The 19,558-nt window shown below is 38.1% G+C and overlaps 1 protein-coding gene across 6 annotated transcripts in view; it reads left to right on the top strand.

The window, feature by feature from the left end:
- DMD (dystrophin) overlaps positions 1-19,558 on the top strand; it is a gene marked incomplete at both ends in the record, with an annotated part of 2,101,015 nt that overhangs the window by 2,058,364 nt on the left and 23,093 nt on the right. For all 6 annotated transcript variants that reach the window (XM_080719244.1, XM_080719243.1, XM_080719246.1 and 3 more), the window contains 2 exons: positions 13,570-13,813; positions 14,905-15,028. In XM_080719244.1, the coding sequence (XP_080575370.1) occupies positions 13,570-13,813; positions 14,905-15,028 (368 nt within the window). The remainder of the gene's footprint in view (positions 1-13,569; positions 13,814-14,904; positions 15,029-19,558) is intronic.

Genomic DNA, 19,558 nt, shown 5'->3' with positions numbered 1-19,558 from the left:
ATTTCTAGCTTCAGCAATGGGCACGATTCCCAGTCGTTTGCATCTGTGTAAAAGTTGTTATCATGGTGGAACTACATTCTATCCCACACATTAGAAAGTGAACTCTTCCAGGGTAAGGGACAGCGTCTTGGATACCGTTATCTGCACCCTTCTGACTACGTAAATGTGTTGTATTAATGAATGAATGCCCTTTGTAGTTTGCCTCTTGCCTGGTGGATTTGGGAGTTGACATTCGTTGGTCTCCCTTGTGCTTCTCATTTTTTATATTTTATATTTCCTCTATATTCTTATAATATCCATTTAGGTTGTGATATCATTTTCCATTAGAATGAAAACATCTGGGTTGTATAAGGTAACCCAGAATTGAGCATTTTTTTTTGTGTGTGTGTGTGGTACTGGGGGTGGAACCCAGGGGCTTTCTACCTCCAGGCTACACTACTAGACCTATTTTATATTTTATTTGGAAACGGTCTCACTACGTTGCTGAGAGCCTCACTAAGTAGCTGAGGCTGGCTTTGAACCTGTGTGATCCTCCTGTCTCAGCCTCCTGATCACGGGGATTTACAAGCGTGCGCCACCACGCCCGGCTAGAATTGAGCGTTTTTTAGGCTTATTTGGGGGCTCTTTTTTAAACTCATGACTTGAAAATATTATGTGTTTACATAGGCTTATGCATGCCGTTTTTCTTATATGTACATGGGGTAAAGCTTCATTCCTCCATAGTGAGAAAGAACACTCGAAGATTGTTTTCACAGAGGAAACAATCTCTTCTGTGCTATGAGAAAGGTTTTTGAATTGAGAACATTGTTCTTTGTTTTGTTTTGTTTTTGCAGTACTGGTGTTTAAGCCCAGGGGCACTCTACCATTGTACTTATGTCCCCAGCCCATATTTGTTTTTATTTTTGAAACAGGGCCTCACTAAGTTGCCCAAGCTGGCTTTGAACATGTGATCCTTCTGCCTGAGCCTCCCCAGTCATTGGAATTATAGGCACGCAGCAGTGCACCTGGCTAGAACTTAATTTTTTATAAGCTCTTTATTGAGACATAATTCACGTGTCCTATAGTTTGCCTGTGGTTGTTGGAGTAGTCATAAAAGTTCCACAGCCATCATCACACATTCAGTTTCAGTGTATTTTTGGTCACCCCAAAAGGAAACCCAGTACCCATCTTCAATCACTTCTTTATCCTGCAAACACCTCCAGCTCTGGCCCCGGCCACAGACAATTACTCATTTTTCTGGCTTTGCTTATTCTGGACCTTTCATATAAAGAGAATCATACAATATATGGATGGACTTTTTGACTGGCTTTTCGCCTTGTACCTAATATTATAAAGGGCCATCAGTGTTGTAGCATGTATTAGTACTTCATTCTTTCTCAGTACTAAATAATATTTCATTGCATGAATATACTATAATAGTTCCATAAGATCTACTACATTTACCTGAATCTAGATTTTGTTGGGTATGGTATAATTGCTTTTAATACCAAATGACAGCAAAGTAGAATCTCTTTGGGCCTATTCCTTTTAGACTCAACCCTTTGTAGCTGTTCCACTTTCCAAAGTAGACCCTGTTTTTGCTCCTGCTTTGCTACAGCTTTTTTAGATCTATATTTATCAATTGATAGATATTTGGGTTTTTCCACTTATTGGCTATTAATAGATAATTCTGCTATGAACATTCTTGATTAAGTACTGGGACTTATTTTAAGGACTTATTTTAAGGAAATGATTCTATAGTTTCTGTCATTGTAATACAGTAGGTCATATGATCAGGAATGGCAAGTGTGTTCAGCAGTACATGACAGAAAATGAAAAATAGACGATCAGGTCAAATTAATGAGGAGAACTTAAGGGTGAGTCTAACTACGCATGAAAAAGTCAAGCTAGAATACACAAGGGTGAAATTTTTGATTCTAGAAACTGTTAGGGCTTTTTGCTGACCACAGACAGTGGAAGTTTGATATTTTGCTCTACTCATTTTCAAATTGAGTAGCGCAATTGAAATGCACTTTTCCCAGTGTTGCCACCTTTAATAATAGCCACCTTTAAAGCCTCTTCTTTCCGACTTTGCCTTTTGAAATAGTGAAGACCAGTTACTGCCATTTACGTTTTGGGTTTTGTTTGTCTTATTTCCAGATATAACCAGTTGGTTTTCTTAATCAATTCTCCCCTTCTTGTGTTGAACTTTTAATTCATATACTTATTCTGTACAAAATAAGGTATTAGTCCCTGATTGGGAATTTGTTACAAATATTTGAGCTAGTAAAGACAAAGAATATTGTCAAGTTCTATGTCTTAGGATTCCAGGAGGACATAGATCTGAGTGTCCGGAGCAGATCCAGGAAATAGACCATGCCTATATGCATTAACCTTGTATAATTGGCCCAAACATTTTATTCCAGCCGTGATATCATCTGGCAGTTTTATCACATGCCTAGCATATTTGATCAAATCTAAAGAATTCTTATCCTTGTAATGCTCAATCATCTCAATTTTCCCAGAATTCTCAGCTGTGATACACTTTACTAAAGCACAGACTATGGGAAAAACATAATTCTAAAAGTTTGAATAGCTACAATATGCTACAATCTAGAACTCGAGTACTATAGGAACAATATTGAATGATGAACCACTTTTTTTTGTGGTACTGGGATTGAACCCAGGAACATTCTACCTCTGAATTACACCTCCAGCCCTATTTTTTTCTTCTTTATTTTTGAAACAGGGTCTCATTAAGTTGCAGAGGGCCTCACAAAGTAGCTGAGTCTGGCCACAAACCTGTGATCCTCTTGTTTCAGCCTCCCAAGTACTGAGATTACAAGCGTGCGCCGCCATGCCCCATGAATGATAAACCACTTTCTAGGCACTGTGTATGTGTATTTTCTGCCAAGCTCAGTAAGTCGTAATAAATTGCTCTAATTTCAAATAATTTACATGTTTACCTTTTGATAGTGTGTTTCCAAATCTAAGGTTTTACACATAGAATATGGATCATATTGTCTCATTGATCCTCACATTGGAATCGATGCTTTTGTCAGTGTTGCCTCTTGTCAGCAAGGAGTAAAAAAAGGTTTTTCTTATTCCACAACTATCTCTCAAGCCCTGCTCTAATCTCCTCCTCAGCCACGGGTGGTAAAAGTCACCAAAAAGGACCACGTGTCAAAAAATTAAATTTTTCAATCTTTTTCCTGATGCAACAAAGGTTTTTTTTTTTCCTTTACATGCTTTGACATCTCTTTTAAAATGCAGATATCACTGGAAGAAATGGTATATTATTATAAAATCCCAGTAAATCTTAAGTGTCTTATATAAAACCTTTATACTAAGCAAATTTCAGTAGGGAAGAGGTTGGTGTTAAGAGACCCAAATGCTTGAAAGGATGACAATGTTAAGAGAAAAGAATTAGAAGCAAAAGTCCAGGGTTGGGGGAGTCCTGCCATTTTTACTATTTTGCTTAACGCTCCAAATATGCACGCTCTTATGACCCCTTCTGTGAGAGTCTCCTTAATTAACGTGGATAAGGCCAATGCATGTACATATATTTTTTTCTACATTGTTTAGGGGTACTTCTTAATAAAATTTTACAGTGTTAATTATTCCTTATCTCATGGTACTTATAATTGAACCCAGAGACATTCTGCCTCTGACTTACATTCCTAGCCCCATTTTATTTTATTTTAAAACAGTATCACCATTCGGGAGGCTGAGATTGGAGGATCGCAGTCTGCGGACAGCCTCAGCTACTTAGTGAGGCCCTCTGCAACTTAGTGAGACCCTGTTTTAAAATAAAAGATTAAAAAATGGGGCAGGGGGTGTGGCTCAGAGGCTAAATGCCCCTGGGTTCCATCCCCAAACCTGCAAAAAACAGAGAAACCAACAAACAAAAAACAGTATCACACCAAAAGAGAGCCTTGCTAAATTGCTGAGGCTGGCTTCAAAACTGCAATCCTCCTGTCTCGGCTTTCTCGGTACTGGGATTACAAGTGTACACCACCACGCCCGGCTTACAGTGCAGCTTTTTTGTTTCTTGTGATTAAAAAGCCTCTGTGCAGTTTCTACTTTTAATTTTTTTCCACTTTTAAAATTGTATCATGCTGGCAGAATAATTTGTCTTTTTTTAAGAAGCTGTTAATTTGTTAAATTTATAGTTACTATAATAGTGTTATATGATTTATTACATTTGCCTGAATCTAGATTTTGGTGGGGATGATTTAACTGCTTTTAATAACATACGATGGCAAACAGGATTTCTTTGGGCCTATTTCTTTTAGATGTAAACCTCTATAGCTGTTCTATATCCTGAAATAGATCCTCTTTTTGTTCCTGCTTTGGTATACAACTTAACATATAATATGGTTTAAGACTTTGATCACTAGGAAGTGACCTTCATTTCTTCATTTCAAAACTACTGTTACACAAATATATTATTACACATAGAAGGGAAGTTCGATTTAAATAATAAATGACTTAGCCAGGCGGTTACATGCATGTAACCCCAGTGCTTGGGAGACTGAGATAGGAGAATCACCATTTTAAGGCCAGCCTCGGCCACTTGGTGAGACCCTATTTCAATATAAAACATAAAATAGGACTGGAAGTGTAGCTCATAGGTAGAACATGCCTGGCTTCAATTCCCAGTACCATAAGAAGAAAAAGAAGTAGATGACCTACATTGAAATTACTTAGCCTCTGTACATGAATAGAAATTATGAAAAAAATTGGCGCGTGGTCTTTGTCATATATATTGGTTATAATTGCCGGGAGCAATCCTAAATCATTGCTCAAGGAGCCAGGTACCTATGTTTGCAGGAGATAGACATAGTTCGCCAACTTGATTTTTCTCTTTCTATCCATTAGTTGTTGGTTAGGAAAGTTTTTTACATGTAAATTTATATCTGGACAACCATGTTTAGATACTTTATGATATAAAATTAATCAGTTACATCAGCATAGTTGTAGAATGGAAAAGAGTTTTTAGCTCTATAGAGAATAAGAAATTAATAATGGATGGGAAACTTTTTTTTAGGATGTCTGGCTGTGAGAAGAAACTGTAGTGACAGAAGCCATGGTGTGGTGAATTTGAATTAGTGTTCTTTAGGAAGCTACCAGAAAAATATAATTTACAAGACAATCAAGAATGTAAATAGATTTTCTATGTAGTCCTTCCCTGATCACTGACATGTATTGAAATGACTCCATGACTATATCCTAACAGTTGGAGAATCAGTAGGAGGGAGAAATACAGCTTCAAGAAAAGCAAAATATCAATCAATAACAATGGAAGTGGATAGGCAACTGTGACGATGAGTGAATTGTCTACTTACAGCTAAACTTTGAAGCAACCCTCCTTGGAAGAGTGCTGTTATCAATCATTTATAAATGTTGTCAACAGAATCTAATAATATACTTACAAATATGTTCTTAGATATAAGAAAACAGCTTAATTCATATGGGCAAAATGGCTCCATTTCCCAACCTCTAATAAAAGTATGCCCTAACATGGCTGATTCTGTGATCACAACTGCATTGCTTAGGAAACCTTCGGGGAGCCGGGCGTGGTGGCGCACGCTTGTAGTCCCAGCATTTGAGAGGCTGAGATAGGAAGATCTCGATTCACGGACAGCTTCAGCAACTTAGTGAGGCCCTTACAACTCAGTGAGACCCTGTTTGAAAATAAAGAATAAAAATAGGTCTGAGTTGTCACTCGGGAGTAGAATGCCCCTGGCTTCCATCCCCAGTACTGCAAAAAAAAGAAAAAAAAAAAAAAGAAGAAGAAGAAGATGGAAGGAAGGAAGGAAACCCTTCAGGAAAAGTCATCTCCACCAACCTTTAGAGCGTCAATTATTCTCAGTAATCCTCATGAACATACTTACATACCTTCCATGAACATATTTAAATACCTTCAAAGTCAATCTTTTTTTTTTTTTTAGTACTGGGAATTGAACCCAGAATCTGACATATGCTACGTGAGCAGTCGACCACTGAGCTACTTCCCCTGCCCTAAGCTACATCTTTTGAGCATTTTCTGGCTTAGAAACTTTGGCATGATAGTTTGTCCTGCCCCAGAGTCTCAGGAAGGAAAAATAGTCTCTCACAGTCCCGTCTATTATTGAACATATCATGAAGCCTATGTTTCTCACATGTTTGTTTCGGAAAAAGATTCAGTGAGGAGACTCATTGAATTCTGGGCTAGTGAATTAAAGTGTGAATTAGTGCTAAGGGAACCTTGACTGTACATCTATAAAATCAATGTGTACTGGAAGCCTCTGATTAAGATAAGATTAACTCTTACTTTTAGGCTTCTTCCTCTGCTCCTAACATTTATCTGGCAATAGATAACATATGGAATGAAAAAGACAACTGTGTGTGTGTGTGTGTGTGTGTGTGAGAGAGAGAGAGAGAGAGAGAGAGAGAGACAGACAGACAGACAGACAGACAGACAGACAGAGATTGAACCCAGGGGCATTCTACCTCCGAGCTACACCCACAGCCCCATTTTATTTCTTATTTGGAAACAGGGTCTCATTAAGTTGCAGGACCTCAATAAATTGCCGAGTCCAGCTTGGCCTCAAACCTGCAATTTTCCTATCTCAGCCTCCCAAGTACTGGGATTACCAGCGTGCACCATCATGCCCAGCATAGCTGGGCTTTAAAACAAACAAAGTGAACATCTCTGTGGAGAAGAAGGGGGAGAAGCAAAGCAAGTAATGGTGAGCAATATATGAGCTAATTTGTAGGTTTTCAGTTCTTCTTGTCAGCATAGCGATTAAAATGCTTCTACGTCAGGTATGGGGAAGCTGAGACAGGAGGATCCCAGGTTTGAGGATTGCCTCAGCAAATAGTTAAACTCTCATTTACCTAGCGAAACCCTGTTTCAAAATAAAAATAAAATAGGGTTGGGGGTGCAGCTTGGAGATTGAATACCCCTGGGTTCAATCTCTAGTAACACACATGCACATGCATGTGCATACACACTTCCAACAAGGTAGGGGCCCAGAGCCAAGATTACTCTTTGCAGTCAGCGCCCCACAAAACACCCCTGAAGAGATTCATACGCATAATACTCTTACGCTTGAACATGAACAAAACTGATTTTGAAGCCAGGCACAGTGGCACAGTGCTATAAGCCCATTACCAATTGGGACACTCTCCTGAGACCGCATCACAAGTTGAAGAGACTCTCAGCAACCTAGTGAGACCTTCTTTTAAAACAAAAAAATAAAAAGACGTGTGAGTGTAATTCTGGGGTACAGTGACCCTGGTTTATATGCAGCCTTGGGCCTAATGAATAGGGAGGAGTACCGTACACAGAAGAACAGCCGTGAAGCCAGGGTCTGAACCAATCTGCCTCCTGCCTAGGGATGGAATTAGTGCTATCACCCATTACTCAACCTAGAAGTAGCTACTACCATTATGAGATCTGGTTGTAGATGATGGGCTTCTAAGTGGTGGGTAGGTGCAGTCACAGAGAAAGGTGAGTTTAGAAGGAGAGGAAAATATAAAGAACACAGTATCTACCCTTTCAAAATGTCTCTAAACCAGAATCCAAAACACTAAAGAAATGAGATGGCTCCCCTCTTTAAAAAATTAACCATCAAAAGAAGGCTTAAGTCTATGTGAAAATAAAATAATAAAACAGTGCAATAAAGATTAAATATACAGGTCGGGCGTGGTGGCGCACGCTTGTAATCCCCACGCTTGGGAGGCGGAGACAGGAGGATCGCGCAGGTTCGAAGCCAGCCAAGCTAGCTTAAGAGCCCCTGTATAGCAAGGCAAGAAAATAAAAACGACTAGAAAATAAAAATAAGACTAAAGTAAAACAACTAAAATAGCCTAAAAATAAAATACTCGATAAATAAGTTCCTAAACTCAATATAGACAGGATGAATTCTAGTCTGAACACAAAGAAGGTAAGGGAATTAGAAGGTGGTGCTGAGGGCCTTACTGTGTACAACACTAAGAGCAGAAGATAAGACATACACATGAGCCAGTAAGAGGAGAGTGGATCCCAGGCTCTAAAGCATGCCTTGCCACATATTCTTAAGGGATTTATTTGAGGGCATCACTGAGGGCTTCTAGAAGAAGAGAGTAAAGGAAATGGCGTGAAGCAATATTTGAAGCTATGATATCTGGGCTTCTTCTATAATTGAAGGAGGATGTGAGTCTTTAAGTAAATGGCCTCCCAAGAGAAATTTTAAACATCTGGGAAGGAGAGAAAGACCTACAGAAGAGCAATTTGTATTCTTCACAACTCAGCTTTGAGAAGGCCTGGCTGATTAAAAGGAGCTTTTTCTGTTTTTCATGAGGAAACAAAAACAGAAATGCAGTGTGTTGTATATAGTAAGCCATGTTTCCTGTACAAAGACACAGACCCACAAGATAAAGATACCAAGGAAGAGCTCTCTAGGAAAGCTCATGCCCTCATGGTGCCTTTCGGAAGAGTAGGTGGGAAGACGGTGATAATTTGCTGTCCTCTCCCGAAGTCCACATCTAAAAGCAGTGCTTTGTCAAGGAACATCATGAATGTGGAAAGAAGAAGCTGAAATAAGATTCTACTTTAAAAAAATGTGTTGAATATTTTTTTGTTTTTTTGGTACCGGATATTGAATCAAGGGATCTTTTACCGATGAGCTAGAGTCTCACTAGGCTGCTAAATGTCTTGCTGAATTTCTGAGGCTGGCTTCAAATATGTCATCTTCCTGTCTCAGCCTCCCAAGTACTAGGATTACAGGCATGTGCCACCTTGCCTGGCTTGGAATATTTCAGTGAAAGTTATTTATTTATTTATTTATTTTTTATTTTTATTTTTTTTGCTGAAGATTAAAAGAAGTTTATTAGAATTATAGAAATACAGAAAATAGAAATACAGCTCCATACCAGACTGGCATGGAGGGGTGACTCGAAATGAATACACCCAAGACTTTTTTTTTTTTAAATGAGTAACTGAAAGGGAAAATTAAGAAGGTAGTTCCTGTGGAATGAGACCTTGTGAACATTAGCTCCTGCTTCAGGTTCATAGAAACAGCTACCTCATTGCTGTTGAGGGGTCAGAAATTGGATTGAATAAATATGGAAAACTACATACATTGGTTCAAAGCTAGAGAGACCAGTTCATGAAATCCAGCTAAACACAAACTTATTTGGATAAAGTTCTTATTATTTGTCAAACAATGATAGCAGTTTGCTGTTATTATTTGCTATCGTTTTTCATGTAGGTTGCTATGAAATAAACTGTGCCAGCAACTGTCCCTGAAGATTGATAGGATTTTAACCATTACAGATTCCAGATTCTGTTTCTATAGATGAAAATGAGTTTCTTTTGGCTTTCTGCATGAATTTAAATAAATTCCTGAAAAACTTGTGACATGAGATACAGGGTAAAGCTATATAAACAAACAACAACAGATCACAAGTATGTTGGATTTACTGGATATTAATTCCGCTTTGTTGTAGAGATCCAACATTTTGAAACTAATGATTTGGGAATGCATGTCATCCTTTGTGGAATGTATCTCCGAGATTGAGAACAACAGAAAATATTTTCTTAATAGGAAACCTGGTCATCAGATTATCTGACTTTCTCAGACTAGACAATGGGAAAACTTCCTTCCTGCTCACCATTTGCATCTCCTAATTTTCTCAAACTTTTTTTCTCAAATGTCTTCTCTAAATCTTCTGCATTATAGGTAGGAATTTTTCTAGCCTGATGAAATGCTGCCTATGAAAAACTGAAGTCTATCATGTAATTCTGATATTTATTATAACTGAGAGGAAGATGCCAAGAATTCTAATCAGTCACTGAGCATCAAATATCAAAAGTGTCCTCAGGCGAGTACGGTGGTACATGCTTAGAATCCCAGTATTTGGGAGGCTGAGACAGGAGGATCAAAGGTTTGCGATCAGCATCAGCAACTTAGATCCTGTTTCCAAATAAAAAATAAAAAGTAGGGCTAGGAGTATAGTGCAAAGAACACACACACAAAGTGTCAGTGTCCTCAATTGGAACTGTGTTCACAATAAATCCTAAAGCATTTGAAAACCTTGCATGTGCTAGTATTCTTTTTTTTAATGTGGATATTTAAATTTTATTTTTTTTAATTTTTATTGGTACATTATATTCATACATTATATTGGGGTAAAAAACTTGTGTGTACATACATGTACACATCACCAATTTAACCCCTACCCAATTCCCACCCCATTCCCTCCCCATCCCTCCTTCCCTTGCTTGGCTTAGTGGTTGACTTCGATACGTTTAAGTACTTTGTGTGTTTTAGAGAATTTCCTTCTTCCCACCTCCCATCCCATAATTTAGGTTGTTTTCTTTGCTTCTCTGTAGGATTTCCTTTTTCATCTAGAGTTCCTCCTATGACCCATTTCTCCTTAGCTTTCACATATTAGGAAAAGCATCTGATTTCTTATTTTTTGTGACTGATTAATCTCACTTAGCATAATGTCCTCCAGTTCCATCCATTTCCCTAAAAATGATGTAAATGAGTTTTTTTTAATGGCTGAGTAAAAATCCATTGTGTACATATCCCACAGTTTTGTAATCCATTCATCTGTTGATGGACATCTTGGCTGGTTCCATAGTTTGGCAATGGTGAATTTTGCAGGTATGAAGATAGATACACTGCATGTGCTAGTACTCTTTTTATTTCCTTGACCAACCATCAAATATAACTGAAGGAAAGTGTAATAGTCATAGAAACACATAAATAAAATCTGTGGCAATAATTATTAGGAACAAAAAGACACAGTACATATGAAACAATCCAAGAATAATCAAGGTCTTGCGTACACCCCAAAATAAAGTGGATTTCAACAAAATTAAGAGGAGAAACTAACAAACTCATTATATTTAAACATTCCTCTAATAAAAATTGAAATCTACAAAGAATCAAAATATTAGCAAAGATATAGGCAATTTGAACAATAAAATTATTATACTTTATCAAGGCTGCTCTCCAAATGGGAAAATAGACTCTTTTTTGGTAGTACTAGAGAATGAACACAAGGACATGCTACTTTTGAGCTATGCCCTCAGCCCTTTTCTTGCCAAGTAGTTGTACACTAACCTCAAAGCTGTGATACCCCTATCTTGGCCTTCCAAGTGATGGGATTACAGGCTTGCACCACTATGCCCAACTAAACATACATTTTTAAGTACTCTCTGACATTTTTTTTTGAAAATGACTATCAACTAGGTCACAAAAAGAAGTATTGCTACGTTCCAAAGAATCAGTATCATATAGGTGTTCTCTGATTAAAATGCAAAGATAAATATATACCAAAAGGATAAATGAAAAGTATTTGGAAATGTTAAATCTACACTCCTAAGTGACTTTGGATTAAATTAAAACATCTCAGTAAAGACTCTAAAATGTAAGCAACTGAATTGAATCAATTGATATATATTCAAACTTTTGATATACAATTAAAGTGGTATCACAAAGGAAATCCTATACAGATCTAAAATATATTTACTTTGTATTTAATACATTTATTATCTACTTAAAATCTTATTTTAGAATGGTAAAGTTAAAAAATTTAAGCATTCACCCTGAAAAGCAAGAGAAAATTTCCAATAGAATAGAAAACATGATTAATTAGCATAAAATGAAAAATTGATAGATGAGGAATTGCACCACATTCCTGAATCTAAAGACTTGATTACAGGAGAAATCAGTTCTTAAAATTCAGTATAATTCAAACCCAAAATTTCAACAAGGGATTTAATAAAGTATAAAAATTTGATACTAATGTCATAGAGAAAAGCGAAGAGATTAGAATAGCCAAGTCAATTTTAAGGGAAGTGGAGATAGGAAGGCCTAAAAGATACCAATTGATTTAAAGCTCAACAGATGGACAGAATAGAATAGAGAGCGCCAAAGCACAACTGTGTGTTTATGGACACTTGATGTATTACACTTTTAGAAGTCAGGGAGGAAGAGATGGATTCTGCACTGAAGGGAGCTGACTTAATTGCTGACCTAAGAGGGAAAAGGAAAATTAGATCACATATTCACACTAAACAAAATGAATTCTGGAAAAATCAAAGCCCTAAACAAGACAAACAAAATTGGAAACTTTTAAGGTATAAGGAAGATTTTCTTAAACAAAGCAGAAAATAGCAGGGATCATAGAGAAATAGGTTAAATTTAAATGTTTTGTACCACAGGATTCCATGAACAAAGATAAAGATAAGCTCTACTAAGATAAGGGCAGGAGATATTTGCTGTGCACGTAACTGACAAAGGATAAGCATCTAGAATACATCAAGAACTTTAATAAGAAAAAGACAATCCAGCAGGAACATGGGTAATGGAAACTTGAAAAGACAATTTAACATGGAAGAAATTTAGCATCACAGTAATCAGGGATGTGCAAATTAAAATGTACCCATCACATTGCCCCAAAACACAAATGTCTGATAAGAATGAGACTAGAAGGAAAATCCCATTCACTACGGGTGGTTGAGAGAGGAAACTGGTAAAACCACTTAGCAGAGCATCTTGTGATACGTAGTGATGTTGAAGATATTGCTAAGACCCAACAGTTCCACATGAAGATGGATTCTGCACAGAATCTCTTAAGCAGATATCCAAAAACACAGGTAGAAGGCAGTGCATTGCATCAGTATTTGTAATAGTGGAAAGTTGGAAACAACCAAAGTGTCCAAGGACGGGAGAATGTTGTTGGCATATTCAAATAACCAAATAATACTTTGCAGCAGTAAAATAGCAAACTGTTACGTGTCGGCATGGATAAATCTCGAAAACGGTGTGAAGGGGAAAATCAACGGTATGTACATTCTTAAACATAAAGTTCTTAAATGTAAAGTTTAAGAACATGCACAGTAGTGCTGTTACATTCAATTGCATGAAATGGCCATTTTTGTAGGTAAACAGGCGAATATCAGCATCTTTAGTAAGTTCAATGTAACGGTTGTGGATGCATTGATGGTAGCGATGAGCATGAGTTCAGTTTCGCGTTCCTTCCTTGGGAACAATGGCAAGGAGGGAATGGTGAGGTAGGAGGGTATGCAGGGGACTTTCGGCTTTAGCTGACATGCTTTATTTCTTCCAATACTTTTTGAAGGAAATATGGCAAATGTTAAGCTGACTAGAGCATAGGGGTGGGTACATGGGTATACTCTGTATTCTTGTACATTTCTGTTGGAAATATTGGAGATTCTTTTAAGCAAACCAAAGTGTTGATAAAATCATAACATTTTAATCTCACGACATTATGAAGAAATATTTACAAAATGATTAAATCCTTCGCTGCTTACTTATCTGAACATAGCACTCATGAGGCTTTTAGTAGAACATAAAAAAATTGAAAAACATCTCCCGTTACACAGCAGTCAGAAGCTTCAGGTTTTATTTTGTTCTTTTAACATTGGTAAGATCATCCTCATAACACCCATTCATTAGTGCTTCTCTTCTGCTTGCTCTTATTTGGTGGTGGTCAAAGCTATCTGCCATGTTATATGAAATCTGGTGAGGATATTTAATTTTCTCTCTTTTCTGCCCCCCCCCCCCTTTATCTTAATGCCACCAGGAACCTGCAAGCAGAATATGATCGTCTGAAGCAGCAACATGAACATAAAGGCCTGTCCCCACTGCCGTCCCCTCCAGAGATGATGCCCACTTCTCCCCAGAGTCCTCGAGATGCCGAGCTCATTGCTGAGGCGAAGCTTCTGCGTCAACACAAAGGCCGTCTGGAAGCCAGGATGCAGATCCTGGAGGACCACAATAAACAGCTGGAGTCACAGTTACACAGGCTGAGGCAGCTGCTGGAGCAAGTGAGAGCCAAATCTCTCCAATCCGCGAGATTTACAAACATCTCATTTCCCCCGCTTAAAACTGCAAAGCAGAACTCGGAGTTCTCGCAAGCACGGCAGGCTTTGATTAGGAAGTGTTTAGAATGTGCCTAGCAAAGTGCTAGGTTTCAGAATACACAAAGAGGAAGACCCCTGATGTGTCTTTTTAGATTCATTCAAGACTGCTTCCCGCCCAAATGTTTTCCATTTGACCAATGTGAAATGCATCTTAAGGGGGGGGGGAAATGCCAAAAGGTTTTCAGTAGTTCTTTGTAAGTGAAAATTTTACCTTTTGAAATGGAACTTTCTCCGTTGGAATTAGTTCTACTTTTTGATATACGTTTGGCCATTTTGTTTTGTTTTATTTTTTCATTTTCTAATCCCTAACACATAATTTTAAGATGTTAAGCTATGTTTTCCCATGTGTGCGTGTATGTCTCTACCATCTTGTGTACTCCATTAAGATGTATGACTACAATGCACCAATAAAAATTTTTAAAAATAATAAAGAGATATATTTTCCCTATAGTGTTACTTAAAACTTCCCCCAAATATGAATTCTTCATTACATTTTTAATGCCTTGTGTGGTCTCATCATTTTGACATGACCTGCAAAATCTTTCAGACTTTGTCTAATGATTTCTATATCTTGTCCCACTGTAGCTCTGATTTTTGTCTTGTTTTTATTTTATTTATTGTTAAAAATATTTTTGTGCTACTGGGGGCTTGAACCCAGGGTGCTCTACCACTGAGGTATACCATTAGTCCTTTTTTTTAGTTTGAAGTAGAGTTTTTCTGATTTGCTGAGGCTAAGATCTTCCTATACTCAGCCTCACAAGTACTGGAAATACAGGTGTCACCTGTCTCATTTTTCTAAGGGGGCATAATTCATATCCAAAGATAATATCTGTTAATTGTATCTGCAGTAAAATATCCCCAATGTAATCATCTTTGAGGTTTCTAAGTAGGGAGGGTCAGTATTCCTGTGCCCTAGCTATCTGTAACATTTTGATTTTACACATTTTTAGTGTTTCTTATGGAAAAATAATTGTGTTTTCTTTTGGATGCCTTAGCCCCAGGCAGAAGCCAAGGTGAATGGTACCACTGTGTCTTCTCCTTCTACCTCTCTTCAGAGGTCTGATAGCAGTCAGCCTATGCTGCTCCGAGTGGTTGGCAGTCAAACTTCAGAATCTCTGGGTGAGTGTTGTAACTACTCCCGGGCTTTTATCTGTCTAGATCTGTTTGCCAGTGGTTCACTTCAATTCAGTAGCTGAATTCACCAATACCAGTTCAGGAGGGGGCATTATCCCACCTGCCTTCGGGGATGCAATGATCCTAGCCTCAGAGAACCATCCTGTTATTTATTACACAGTATAGAAGTAATAAAGTTCCATTTCTTTTAGAAATCGGGGAAGGCTTTATTACCAGTTGATAATTGCAAAGATTTTCAAAAGTGGGAGTCAGAAGCAAGCATATGCTCAAGAAGGAATAGTATAAGTGAAGGTAGAGAGAAGCCAAGGGTGGAGAAACTGTTCAGGTATGTAGAAAGATAGGTTTTAAGCAGAAGGTAGAAGAAAACAGGGCTGCAGAGGAAGGATGGAGTTACAGTGTCATAAATATTGGGCACAAGTGTTTGACTCATTTGGTGTTGAGGAGCTGCTGAAAATCACAGAAGATCGAAAAAGAAATTTCTTAAAAGATGTCTTCTGACCGAGCTTGGTGGCACGTGCCAGTGATCCCAGTACCTAGGAGGCTGAGACCATAGGAACTTTGTGAGACTCTCTTCAACCTAGCAAGGCTTTATTTCATAATTAAAAAAAAAAAGTTAAATAAGGCCGGGAGTATATCTTGGAGGTAGAAAGCCCCTGGATTCAATCCCCAGTACCATAAATAAAATATATTCTGGTACCAATATCTGGCCCAAAGTAAAATTTTATATGTAGAATGACCATTTAGGAAGCAATTGCAAAAGCCAAAATATGTTTGTATGGAATATCTACTTTTGAAAGCTGTGGGATGAGGTGAATGTGAGACTCTTCCATAAAACCAGAGTTACCTGACAACCAACTGCATAGCCAATGACATTCAAGAAGCCACGGTAGCAGAGACACACACCTATCATCCAAGCTATTCGGAGGCTGAGACAGGAGGATGGCAAGTTTGAGACCAGCAATATAGCAAGACCCTCTCTGTCTCAAAAAGGGCCAGGATGTAGCTCTGCGCTAAAGGGCTCCTGGGTTTAATCTGCAGTACCACACACACAAACACACACAGGCACACTAAAATAAAAAGAATCAGGATTAGTAAGGAACAGCCTGTCCCCCTCCAGAGGAGCTAACCCTTGAAAAGCTAGATTTCTGTTGTGTTAAAAAGGAAGAAAATTATGTCTGTGGTTGTTTTCTTGACGTTATTACCCTTCAGTGATTGAGGGCGATTTCTGTGTCAGATTTTCTTTCTTTACCTGAGATCCGAATGCATCTAATGGACTGTTGGAACTGTAAATGATAGCGCAGTGCATGAAAAAATAATAGATTCCTTTGAAAAGTGTATAAATTCAGAAAATACCCGAGTGTCAATATTTCTGTTGTTATTTCCTACTTCAGGCTTTTCCTTGCTTTTGAAGTAAAGCACATGAAATTAAGTCGCATATTTTAGCAGTGAGATTCAGAGCCCTCGTGCATTAATTATTTACATTGTCAACACTGAAGAGGCAGCATTCCTCCTACAGCATCCAAATTAAAGTTCATATCAGGCTGTGGTCGTCATGATTTGTGGAACCAGGAAGAGTGTGGCCGGACTGAATACAGGGACCGAGTTATGCTAAGAGATAACGTGCCAATATAAAATAGGCCGTGTCGTTAAGTTTGTGCTCTGAAAAAAAAAGACTGAATTCAAAGGCGCTTTCCCCGCCCTGAACTGCATAAGCCAAGTTCATTTAACAAGGAAGAAAGGACTGTCTTTTTGAAAGCTACTCACAGGTGTTTAAATAAATGCAATGTGTGTCCTTGTGCTTTGAAGGCTTTAGATGTGATAAGGCTGGGGTTTTGCTGAGCCATATTCTGGGTAGAGTGTGGCATTCTTTAAATATACAACCCCAGCGATTTTCTTTTAAGTGAGACATGGGGAGAAGTCATAGTAGGTGATCCGTCAAAAGAGTTGAAGTACAGTCAGCCCTGTGCCCCTGACAGGATCTGCACCCATGGATTCAACCCGCCACAGTTAGAAAGTATTTAGTGGGGATTCATCTATACTGAACATGCACAGACATTTTTCCTGTTACTATCATCTAAACAATATAGTATAAGAATTATTGATATAGTACATACATTGTACTATTTGGTATTAAAAGTAATCTAGAGATGATTTAAATTATACAGAAGGAGATGTGTGGCTACATGCAAATACGATGCTAATCTATGTAAGGGACATGAGAATCCATGGCTTCTGTTATGTGCAGGGATCCTGAAACAAATCTTCAAAAAGAATGAGGGATGCTTACCACTTAAAAGTCTCTGTGAAAGGCCGGGCGTGGTGCGCACGCTTGTAATCCTAGCATTGGGGAGGCTGAGACCTGAGGATCGTGGTTCGCGGACAGCCTCAGCTACTTAGTGAGGCCCTCTGCAACTCAGTGAGACCCGGTTTCAAAATAAATAATAAAAAAATAGGGCAGGGGGTATAGGTCAGAGGTCAAATGCCCCTGGGTTCCGCCCCCAAACCTGGAAAAAAAAGTCTCAGTGTACCACATGTGTTCCTACAGCTTTTACAAGGACAGGGTGCTTATGAAACTTACATTCTATAGGAGGAAAAATCTGAATAGAGAAATCAAAATTTCCTGAGTTCTCCATACTAGGGTCCATGACTTATCTCAAGTCCTTATCTTCCATGAGTACTGTTTTCTTCAAGCTGTTTCATATTTTATTTAAAATGTATGAGTTTCCCAGCACTTTTAACTTATTTGAAGCTTATAGCATGATAGTCTCTTGGTTTTTTCTTTAGAGCAACCTCAAATTTATGGCAAAATTACAAGTAATTCAACATTTTCCTCCCACATTTTTTAATTGTATCTATGTAGCTTTATATTTGTTTTGTTAAATATATTGCACGTATTTATGTTGATGTATTTGTTTGCTTGTTTGTTTATTGGTACTGGGGATCAAACCCAAGGACATTCTTCCAAGTTATCACTCTTCCCCCAGCCCTTTCTATATTTTATTTTAAAACAGAGTCTCAGTTGCTGAGGCTGACCTGGAGCCTGCCATCCTCTTGTCTCAGCCTCCGAAGTGCTGAGATTACAGGCGCGTACCACAGCACCCAGCTGGTTTTTTATTTCACTGACCCATTTAATGATCGTTTCATGCAAAAGAGAACTTTATTTCCAAACACTTCAATGTGTGTCTTCCGAGATGAAAGATAATCTCTTATATAACCAAAATAACATTATCGTACTCAAAAACTAAACATCGATAACATAAATACTTGTATGTATATTTAATTTAAATACAAAGCCCGTATTTATGCACATACCATTCTTTACAAACGCTTTTTTTTCCTCCCAGGGAAAGGTCACGCCTCGGGTTTAGTTGTGACGTCTCTTCCATTTCCTTTAATCTAGAACACTTCCACAGCCTCTTCACATCTTTTATGACACTGACATTTAGAAGAGACCAGGCCAGATGTTTTGTAAAAATGTTCTTAAGTTCAGATTTGCCTGCTTGGATTTTTTTTTTTTTTTTCTGATGGCACTAGAGATTGAACCCAGGGGCATTTTACCTCTAAGCTATGAGCTACACCCCCATCCTTTTGCATATTTTGTTTTAAAACAGAGTCTTCCTGAGTTGATAAGAGTCTCACTACTTGCTGAGGCGTCCTCAAACCTGTGTTCCTCCTGTCGGAGCCTCCCAACTATTGAGATTACAGGTGTGTGCCACCATGCCTGGCTGTCTGCTTGCATGTTATGATTAGATTCCAGTTAAATATTTGGAGCAGAATGACCTTATAAGTGATATTGAATCCTCTTAGTACATCACCTCAAGGGTTTTCCCAAAATTCTTTTTTTTATCCCCATCAATCTGTTTTTATTTTTGGTACAGGGGATTGAACCCAGGGCCATTTTGACTCCAAACTACACTCCCAGCAGTATGGTATTCGAGCAGGCACTGAATCAGTGACATAGGGATACGGACTGGCTAAGTTCCCAGTGGACACAATTGTGACTCAGTATGTATTTTATGTTGAAAAAATGAAAGGGTTTCTTTCTTTTTCTTCTTGGCAGGGCAAGGGAGGCCTTGTTTCTGATATGGTTATAATCAGTAACATCTGGGGATTGTCTATTATATATCAGTAATTCTGTGATTAGACAACCCATAAATATTGGGATCATACAGAATCAATGTCAAATCAGAGTATACAGTCAACTCTTTTAATATATTTACTTATTCATTTAGGTACTGGGGATTGAATCCAGGGACATTCTACCTCCAACCTACACCCTACACCCTTTTTAGTGTTTGTTTGAGATATACCCCTAGCCCAATTTTATTTTTATTTTGAAGCAGGGTCTTCCTAAGTTGCAGGGGTGGATCTCAAAACTACAATCTTCCCGTCTCAGCCTCTCAAATACTGGGATTATAAGCATGTGCCACCATGCTCAACTGTATTTTTAATTTTAGTTGGCACGTAGGTCTTGTACTTATTTATGAGGTATAGTATTGTTATTCAGTGATCCAA

Source organism: Muscardinus avellanarius, assembly GCF_963383645.1.
Source record: "Muscardinus avellanarius genome assembly, chromosome: X".
NCBI classification, from domain to species: Eukaryota; Metazoa; Chordata; class Mammalia; order Rodentia; family Gliridae; genus Muscardinus; species Muscardinus avellanarius.
Note: the sequence above shows the minus strand (reverse complement) of the source record. Positions and strands in the feature narration are given on the sequence as shown.